This window comes from Zerene cesonia, chromosome 13 (genome assembly GCF_012273895.1).
Source record: "Zerene cesonia ecotype Mississippi chromosome 13, Zerene_cesonia_1.1, whole genome shotgun sequence".
NCBI lineage: Eukaryota > Metazoa > Arthropoda > Insecta > Lepidoptera > Pieridae > Zerene > Zerene cesonia.
Window position 1 is genome coordinate 5,973,929 of NC_052114.1, and position 11,265 is coordinate 5,985,193.

The 11,265-nt window shown below is 31.4% G+C and overlaps 1 protein-coding gene across 1 annotated transcript in view; it reads left to right on the forward strand.

Annotated features, from left to right (window-relative positions):
* The first annotated feature begins 205 nt into the window (after positions 1 to 205).
* The window catches only part of LOC119831296 (collagen alpha-1(III) chain-like), a 23,256-nt gene continuing 12,196 nt past the window's right edge, over positions 206 to 11,265 (forward strand). Inside the window, exons 1-6 of the mRNA XM_038354597.1 lie at positions 206 to 371; positions 9,446 to 9,617; positions 10,113 to 10,329; positions 10,486 to 10,685; positions 10,968 to 11,081; positions 11,234 to 11,263. Of these exons, the coding sequence (XP_038210525.1) occupies positions 342 to 371; positions 9,446 to 9,617; positions 10,113 to 10,329; positions 10,486 to 10,685; positions 10,968 to 11,081; positions 11,234 to 11,263 (763 nt within the window). The 5' untranslated portion in view covers positions 206 to 341. The remainder of the gene's footprint in view (positions 372 to 9,445; positions 9,618 to 10,112; positions 10,330 to 10,485; positions 10,686 to 10,967; positions 11,082 to 11,233; positions 11,264 to 11,265) is intronic.

The window sequence follows — 11,265 nt, forward strand, 5'->3', positions numbered from 1 at the left end:
CATTGACACGCATCGTGTAGAGCTCACGACGGAACATGTGGCTGGCGACACACATGTAACGGAAGGCTTCGTCGCCAAAATACACCCACACATTGATAAGGACCTACACCTATATGCCAAATACGTTGCGGTATTCGACGTTAACGTAAGAGGTAATATAAGAGTCGCATCTTCGAGTTTGTACAATTTAGTTTTAAAAGCCGGTCGCAGGTGAGCGGGGCATGTAAACGAATTTTAGCACGACTTAAGCTTAGCCGGCTCTGTATCGAGCCTGTATCTAGTGTTTTGAAGACTGAAGACTGAATTTCGGGACAGTGAGTCCCGAAATTGTATCCCGTGCCATGGCGCCGGGAATGCTTTTTTATATTTTGGTAAGTTTCTTTTACTTTTTGGATATGTTTACGAATAAAAATTTTCGAGATATGGAATTTTTATAATTAATTATATACTATTTATTAAAAATAAATTAATTCTATACTTTTATTTAAAATTATTAATTAACTATTAACTTAAAAAAATGGGATAAAATTTGTCATGAATTATTGAAAAGAAGGGCATTTACAAAAATAATGTTTATTGTTATAATGACTTTAAAAAATCATATCCAGAACTAAATTAATACAAGGGCACGCAAAAAGTACGTTACAATTTAAAAAATCAATCCAAACATGAATTAAATACTAATCTATTAAACAACTTAAAATGCTAATCATATGTTCTCGAAAGTTTCTTACATATACATTTAGAAAAATACGCATATTTTGCGGATGTATTCAGAATATTTATTTAACTATATCGACCTTGACCTTTTGCGATATATTAATAACGATTGAGTCATAACATAGACCCATGGTAAAGGTTGATGAGAGGTTAGAAAGAAGCTTTATCGAATGCATTTTTATGCAAAATGTTCCTGCATACTAAATTTTATTTTTACGTATTGAACGTCATATTTTATCTGTAACAACGTTTCGATTTAACCGCATTGCACTGTATAATACTGTAAATATAGAGCAATTCTGCGTTAGAACCATTGGGATAAAAAGTACCCTATATCCTAAATAATATTGTGCTTATTTTCATACAAAACGCTTTTTCTCTTTTACCACGAAATTCATACTCATTGTGAAAATTTATCTCAGTAATCCCAAAACAAAAATAGTATGATACGCAGCTGGTATGCACAAAAGAGTCTAGCATTATTATAAAGTTTTAATACTAGAAGGGTTAGATTTAATTAATTCAAATATATTAAATGCTGGTCGTGGCAACCCTACGACTGCACTTGTGCTACCAGTACGTGCATAATTGTGATTATAGATGGAATATTTAGAGATCACGATTCATGTGACACATTTATTCGTTTCTGTAAATACATTGATATGATCAAAACATAAATCCGTAGATGATTACCATATAGGTCATGTATAATGAACAACCTAAAAGCTAAACAAAGAGACACTCTAATAAGTAGGTCTATGAAAGATAATTTAACTCAAATTCAATATCATTTACTTCCAAATAGAATGAGTAAACGGTTTTATTTTATTATAGAAAAATGTGAATAATAATTGCGTATTAGGAAATAAAAAGATTTTTTTAATATCTTTTTTTCGATTATTTATACGTGTCATATAGATGAGCATAAAATTTCAATTGCGATTGAAAAATTCATTTATAATTCAAGAAAAAAAGCATTCGTTAAAATTTTGTTCGTGGGCTTTAACAATTTTGTCATACTCAAACTACCTTATGTGTATATTATTTAATGAATTTATCATGAATAAATTTCTAGTACGTGGCTACAATTATTTTAATTGTATTTTATATATTTTGTATTATATATTTAACTATTGTAATGAATGCGACAAAAGTATCAAATAACATAGATGATGTAAATGTTTCCTTGAAATACTATGTTGTGTTCGTTAAATTAATTTGATTATATAATGTATAAATTAAACTAAAATTATTAATATCCAATGACGTAATAAAGCTTTTATATATATTGATAGGTAATATTTTTTTAAACTTATCTGTTAACTCAGAAAATTGACAATGTATTTAAAAATAAACAATGGAAGTTCGGACTCCGTTATCTTTATTCTGTCTTAGGAAAACAGCAGTTCATAAAAGTGGGTAGCATTTTTGGCAAATATAGTCGTTTGTTGCGTTCATATTTGCTTATCCTTTGGCGTAAATCTCTTCCAAAACATAGATTACTGTATCCTGTACAAATATACATTTTGTCTCCGAGTTGAGTGACAACATTAAGACAGTTTGTTGTTGAATAGATAAAAATCTGAAAATGGATTCTTGTCTCATTTCAATAGATGTAAGTAGGTATTCAGTAGCTTGCTATGTATTGTATGGTTTACATAATATATTGTACGATAGCATTGTGAGCTCACACAACGACGGTAATGTTTAATGTTCCGTTAACGAATCAATGAAAAATGTGTACGTAAGGATGACACATTCTGACCGATATTTTGCGCTAATTTTGACCCAACGACATCTACTTGAGAAATGGATTTTTGCTTTCGTTTTTCATCATTTTTGGTTAACAATCTCTTCACTATACACCAATTAAGAATGGTGTTTGCATTCTATGTATGTTATGCGACTTTAGTATGTAAAGAAGATTTTTAAATATGTTCAAGAATGATTAATGAGGAATACTTAAAAAAATTGAACATAGGATATACCGACCTGTTGTATTATTCATCGAACAGATTTCAAGGATTATGGGCTTAATTTTTAGACATGTTAATATTTGTACACAGTTTAACCAGCACAGTAAATACCTCTTACTACTATTACTCTTACTTAGTACTCTTCTAGTACTATACAAAATTCATAAAACAATAACTTCTTACCCCTGCTTCGCTCGAGTTGACACGATATAAATATTCAGATTAGATCAGTTATTTTGAAAAATTCCCTCCTACGCGCATGCAAGTTACAAATCCGCACATGTAGGTATAAAATTTCTTAGAAGATAAAGATAACTCTTAGATCTCGCTCTCAAAAGATTAAAATGAGCCACACCAAATCACGATCATTTTGATTATTAACTAATTATTCATAGGATAGGATGCTTAGGATAAATCAACAGTACGTATTGTTAATCTTTAACCTTTTTAGCACATATTTAACGAATTAAAAACCCTGTACATTAAGTATAAAAAGTAATAAAGCAATTTAATATCCGAATTATTACGTAATAAAATGTTGGATACTACCAAGCCCGGCAAGCATTTTGTAACCAAATAATTTATCGTATGACATCCATGTCGCAAAGAAAATGAACATAACAGGACATTGACATCGACTTACAAGTTGATCCTCTTAATGGGCGTGCCAGTCAACTTCAGCCTTTATCTTGAGCCCATTGAACTGTCAATCAATTCCTCAAAACCATTCAAAAACGCATATTCGCGGCGCAACAAAGAGCATAGCCATAACTGAACTTGGTGTTTTATATTGATGACTGGAAATGTCATCCCTGAGATATATTTCAATAGGTGGCCAAAACTTTATAAATGGGTCTTGTCTTTTGGAAATTCGCAGAAAAACCTTTCAATTATTAACCTCTTGATGGAACTGCATATTAGAGTTTTGAAGTTTAATTTCGGAACTCTTAAATCTTAAGCTCTAAAAGTGCAGATTTTCAAACAAATTTCTTATTATTAGTATCATTGAAAGAATTCACTTTTAAATATTGGAACTAAAGCATTGTCCGTGAAAAAAAACAGAAAATGTTATTTCATAATACAGCAGAGTTAATAATGAAACCTTATCACATTTTTAGGGTTCCGTACTCAAAGGGGAAAAGGATCCTATTAATAAGACTAATGTTTTTGTGCAATTTTACCCTTAGTGTCGCGAATCTAACTAGCACTAATAAAACGAAAAATCTCTTTCAAATATCAAACGCTTATTGATAATTCAAGAGGTCATTAATTAGCATAAATATTTTAAATCTTCTTTAAATCATATATAAAAACCTGAATAGTAGGTACCTGGCCGCCGCCCATAAAACTTAAAAAAATAGGATTTCGCTAAATCACCTTATCAATGGAGTAAACCTAGTAAGCATATTATAGCAATAATATGTATTCTATTCCAAAAACGCGATATGTATAAATTAATATGTTGTGTGAATCATCGCTATTTTTATTCACTTGAAATTAACCCGGCCAGAGGAGTGTGAGAGATGTAACCGAACATTCGTATGAGTTCAGAATAGTTTAAAGGTTGAGGATACATGTGCCGGTTCACAAGACATGACGTAATATAGATAGATACTTAATGCAAATGCATCCTTTAGATTAGCATTTATCTTTTATTTAGGATTAGTAACCAATCCAAATACTGTAATTGAGTCATACACAAAATAAGGAGAAGGACAATTGATTAAATATTTCAAAGCGAAATGGATACGTTTAACTTAATTATTGTAGATAGCTCTGTTCTTGTTCTCACGCAAGTCTGACACGCAATGTCGCCGGCGGCGTGTTTTCTTTCCCCGAACAAAGATTGAGAAATTATAATGACGAATTGATTTTTGATTTACGTTATTTCGGAAAATATTGTAATGAAACGTTGTACCAATGGAATGTCAACCGCTTCCCTTTTGGATATTGGAAATCTTAAGGTACAATAAGGTTTTAAATTTGAATGAGCTTTTATTGAAAATATACAAATTAATGAGAAGTTAAGTATAGTTCAACATAAAATATATTACTATTATATATAATAATAACATTATGTCTTAACACATTCAATTAGCATAAATATTTTTTTAATAATGAGAGGTAGAATTGCTGAAATTTCATTGTAGTTTTTGTTTCGGTTTGACAACATCATTAAAATATTTTCGTCGACAGCTCAACCTCTTTGTATCCATAATGAAAATCATTATTTAACCAATCACATTGCACTTCGCAATTTTCAAAGTTGATTACGTAAATAGTTTATATTTATTGCCATATATAAAATGTAACCTCCTTGCAATTTTTAATTAATTTATGTTGGATATCGGCCGCGTTTGACCTTATATCATCCCTTTCATGTTAAATCTAATTAATAATTATTACATAATACCAAATCTGTTGTATGTAAATAAATTACAGATATAGTCAATTTAACCATAAAACAAGTCAATGTCATAATATTGCACCAACTCACAGCATCTTCTTTAAAAATCTTTGTAGACAAGTCCATACATAAGATAAATAAAACTTTGCATAACACACGTTGAGGTGTCAAGCAAATGAAATGCCTATGAAATACGAAGGCAAAGCATATAATATAATAGTCCTTCATAAAACTATTTTAAAATAGTCGTATAAAAATGCTGTGCTTTACAATTTAACCATTACATGTCCCAAAATACCAAGTCACACTTTATTAGTTAGTCGCAAATTACATAACTACATAATGTAACCTTCACATTCAATCTAATACCAATCAGCGTATTAAAGAGTGATGTTATTAACATTTAAAACCGTGTATTGGGTTGGTATTAGGAACAGTCCAAACAATAATTTATAATAATCGAATAGATAAACATTGCATAACAACAATTTCGAGACAGGTGGCGTAATGCACGTCCTTACAACAATTGATTTGTATCTCAGGTGCAAAGGCTATCAAACTTTCACAGAGTAAAGATTATTATTGTTGATTATCTGATATATGAGTATTGTTATCCACAGTAATAGTATATAGTATATTCTGAGTCACATGTACACTGTGAGATTATACAAATAAATAAGTGAACAAATATAAATGCAAATAAATTTTTGAACAAAATTATTATTCCTTGAGGAGTGCCGGATATAAATGACCTTCACCTGTTTATAAAACTACTTAACGTAAATTGCCAGCCAAACATATACGAATGTGTGACATAAGCCTCTGGCGTCAGATCGTACCTTGACATAAACATTAATTCACAGATAAATAGCCTTTCTTCAATACAATATGAGAATTCCACAACAAGATGCTTGTTAACATCTGACAAGAACAAAATCATTACAATAACGATGAAGATATCAACAAAAACATTATTTAATGAGCCAAAATATGAATATTTAAATCAATACGTCATCGATTGTTTTTTATAAATATTGAAATTTGACCATGCGATCGGAGTGCGCGTATCTTGCAACGCAGCGTAATAAAAAATGTAAATTCTCCGTGGCTGTCAAGAAAACCTACAAATGCGAAGGTTGAATGATGTTATCACATAATGTGATTAAGTTATTGTAATGTTGTATAATAATATTAACACTCTGATTCTTTTTATAATCGGGTATCTGCATTTAGGGACTGGTCACTATGTATAATTTTTGTATTCTTTAACTGTTCCAATAAGAAACAGGGCATTATCTGAGCGAAACCATTTTGGATGCCGTCCAAAAGATCATGTAACAGAGGTATTACTTTAAACATGAATATTTCACCACAGCTATTAATTTATAGACACACCCAAAAAAGAATCAATGATAATAATGTTGATGTTGTAATGCTTTAGATTTAAATATATTAATATTTTATTTATATAGTCTTCGAAATCTTATTAATTACAGCGCGCCCATTTTTAACATTTTTCGTATTTTTCTAAAAACTTGAAGTGTTTATAACAAAGGGAAATATTAATGAGAACGTTACGAAAGAAAGCTTATAAGACATTTATATTTTACATGTTTGTTTATATATAGTCACATAAATTGAACCCTCAGTCATATGTAATTATTCAAAGGGCCCATAAACGTTTAATTAGTAATACATAACTTTAAAGTTAACTAATATGTCAATACGGATTTACCAACAAACATTTAAATTGATTACAAACAAGTTAATCAAGAGGTCCGCTTAGAAACATGTATATCAGCTAACCACATAATGCTCGTATGACTAAGCTAATATTAATAAAAATGTGGAAATATGCGACATGCTGATGTCTCACCGACGACACCTTACAATATTCTCTGCAGTGTGTCAATCTGCATATTATTCAAATCTTGCTATGGCTTGCTTGCACTGTGCGATGCAAGCGTACGTATCTTTTATGAAACATAATTCTTAAACCAAGCCAATAGAAGATTTAGGATTGTGCTCAAGAAATTTCGCCACAGTTTAAAATTCATGCCGCAAGTGGCTTATATTTTAACGATGTCCACCATGTCCTCGACCGTAACCCTGCCTTAACCAACTTATGTTTCAACATCACGTACACGAGACAAGAATCAAGAAAAATAGTTTTGATCCGCAAAGCAAACGTGTGAGCATTCGCAAAGAACCGTTGTCATTTTGAGCGATAAAAATTCGCTCAGCAATACAATTGGCATAGAAACCTAAACCCGATAAACTCTTTGTCCTGAAAGAAAGACTTACAAATACATCACAGAGCAAATACATGAATATATATGAACAACAAACTATACAACGAGCAACATCGAAAAACTGTGACAAATGTGTTTTTAAATAATTGATTGTCATTCAATATTCTCAAATAAGTAGTGTCCCTAAATCCAAATCCGATTACTAAGAAAGAGGAGCGGATAACGGATAACAAGATAAAGCTTTCATGTGTATTACCATTTCAAATTCCTAATCAAGAGGACACATGATCATTCGGAAATTCCATTCTCATTTATGGAATCTGCTTTTAAATTTTCCTGACATTTATTTAGTATATTTTAAAGACATGATTATGTTTCCATGATAATTAAGAAAAATAAAATAGAAAGGCATTTGCATTAATTTTGATTGATTTGATTTTTTAATTTTGATTTCGCTAAGAATACATCTTCAACCGATCGTACATTCATAATTTTATAAACAAATATAATAAAATGTACCATAAATATACTTAATAAAACAAAAACAAATTATTTCTGATTACAACCTATTATTTTAATTACAGAATCTTCAAACTATTAGGACAGATTTATCGAGACATGTTTCAAAGTAAAGTGTCTAATTTGACGACATTTATTACAGCTAAATGAATAAATTCATCGTAAGCTTATCTGACGCCACCATCGAGTATCAGTAATTTTAGATACATTCATACATTTGAACTTTACAAACTCAATTGACAAACTGCCTCCTTGGCAGTTTAGCAATACATTACAGCTGGTGTTCTTGGGGATATCTATCGGATTGCTCACCGTTGTCGTGATAACTCGATAACAATGAATTGATTGCATATGCTAATAAATACTTTGACTAGCAGTGTCGATATGTAACCACTGTATACACTGTACACGTAAATTTTAATAAAAATAGACACCTCCAAATATTTCATAAATATTTTTAGTGTCGCATCACTCGCAACGTAGCCCAATTAAAAACCTTAAATGAAACGTTTCTTTGGTTTTAGGAAATGGCAAAGTAATTCTTAAGTTAATAACGCTTTTATTAATTGTGGACTTGGAATGTGAATCACATAAAAACATTTTTTATGCTCAATTACATACTACAAAATTAAATTAAATGTAAACGTCTAGCTTCTAAAACATGAGCATGCATCCCTCCGACAGCTCTTTTAAAATTTAGGCACTGACTACTATTTTCTACAATCTTATACATAGATTTTGGTTTACAGTTTACTGGATTGGATCCAAAACGAAATAAATACGTACAAACAATCACTTTCGTTAAATGAATACAAAACATTCAATTCAAATTTCTGTTTGTTCTGAGTTAAATAATAAGTATCATCCATTTATTATTAAAAACAATCGCACGACGTGAAATGTGTGCCAATCGATGTTAAACGTATATTTGTATTCAGATAAAGATTTTGTTAAGTAATCGAATTTTACTCGACGCTCCCCGCTCCTTAATGCCTATGACCTTGTAAAATCGATAGCAAAATTATATCATAACTGATAAACGTCATGTCGTAGAATTAGAAGTCGTAGAATATTAGCCATGGTTCATAATTTATAACCCAAAGTATAGGACAATGTAAAAAAATAGAAGTTAATTCAATATCCTAAATTTAATCGTTCCTAAAATGAAATTTTCATATCTGCACATTAAAAGGTAAAGTGACATCAGCTAGGTGCGCCTAGACAATGAAATTAGGCAATCGATTGCGCATGATATTTGCTAAAGAACATAATATTAGCGCTTCACGTTTCGCAAAGGAGACGTAAAATCGTGATCAAATGTAATTTAAAACAGTTGTGAAAAAATATTAGTATTATTTTTATTTATTGTCCTATAACAATCCAAAACCTGATACATACATAAGATAATATAATTAAGTATTAAAAATATACATGTATTTGATCAAAATATGTATAACGCTGTAAAAAACCGGCACTTCTACAGGTGCAATAATCTTAACGATTTTTTTTAATTCATATCGACTTTTGTGTTCAATGTTTGAGATAACTAATTCCTTATTTATTTGTTTCAGGCATCGCTGGTGTTAACGCAAGCCAGTGGAGATGTACCAAAGAATAACACAAAAGAAATTATAAATGCTCAGGTACGGGAAGCTCGACAGTACAATCAGAACAACAATGAAGTAGTCGTTGATATCGAAGACGACGAAAAGAAACAGTATTACGAAACTAATTACGATACTAGTAAGTTTCACAATATTTATCGAATTTTAGTATGTTCATCTTATGGTTCTTCTATAAAGTGAGTGGATCTCGCAAAAGCTTGTAGAGCTATTGGAATTCATTTAAATTAGATCTTTTATGACATTTAATGGAAAAGTCTATGTATAGTTTATTTTAAAGATATTACAGTTTCCATATCTACATTTACCCCAATCACGTGTCAAATTAATTGTGAATACTGCAATAAAAATATTAGTTACAGTGGGCGTTGGTCTACCGTCCGTTATAACAGCTTCGATGCTAAAATAGGAAACTAACAACAAGCCATTAATCTTCACCTTCACCTTCGACGGCATGCTTCCTAATTAAAAAGTCTTTGATCTATGCAAAATTCTCATGTTCCGCTATTCCACCCATAAATTTAGTTATATATTTTGCGTAGTTTATTATTGTTTTTATGATATAAATAATATATTCCGTAAACATTAACAATTTAAAATATTTTTTTACTTATAGGTGCATATGGATTTGGTTACGATGTCGGCCCTAATGGGCAGTTCCATCATGAGAATAGAGGCCCTGACGGTGTAACCTATGGTTGCTATGGTTACGTCGATCCCGATGGCTACCTCCGTGTCACACACTATGTAGCTGACAGCCACGGTTACAGAGTAGTGGAGCCAGAAAAGCCCGTTGAAATATTTCCCGACGATAACCACGTCTATGATGAGAAGTAAGTTATTCTTTCTATTTATATTCCACTACAACTTAACTGCAATAAATGTACGATATCAATCCTAACCAGATAGTTGGTTATTTGATAAGCTAATATCAAGTTTTCGAAATATATTGTGAACAACAAAATACAAAATTATGTTTTCCTTCGCAGTTCGGATAATGCTGCGTTGATACCTGGCCAAATAGTTCCATGGAATAAGTTATACTTACCCAAAGGATGTGGAAGGACCCCAGGTGGTGTACCTCCGAAGCCCCCTCCGAAACCCACGCGACCTCCACCGGCACCCAAACCCCCCACCGATAGCACTGGTCAAACTAGCAACCCTAAGCCTGGTGTTGTCTACCCTGGCGGTATGTCACTAATTTGAATTGCCTGCTATAAATTGTTACAAGATCTAATTTTATTTAATCGACATAGTTTGCCATGAAGTCATTATCAAATAATAAACATAGAACATAATATGAACAAACGTAAGAACATAATGGTTAACTTTTATGAAATTTACAACGTATAGCTTGATTTGAACTGAAATCTAGTGAGATAGCAGTACATAATTGAATCTATGATGACTATACCAAAATTTTATGACAATGTCAAAATATTTGTAAATAAATGAACATTTTGTTCTTAAGGTTCAGGTTATTATCCAGGCACACCTGGAACCCCTGGTACCCCTGGCACTCCGGGAAGTCCCGGATCCCCTGGAGGACCTGGCGGGCCTGGAAGCGGATATTACCCTGGTTCAGGTAATGTAAAAAAAATAATTATGAAAAGTACTTATAAAAATTGATTGTCAATAATAAAACAGTGTTTAGATATATGACACGTTTAACTAACTAGCAGTCATTCTTCAATATACATTATCATTAAGTTTGCCTTCAAATGAATTCTTTTTTAGGAAGCGGTAGCGGTCCTAACGGCCCCAACGGA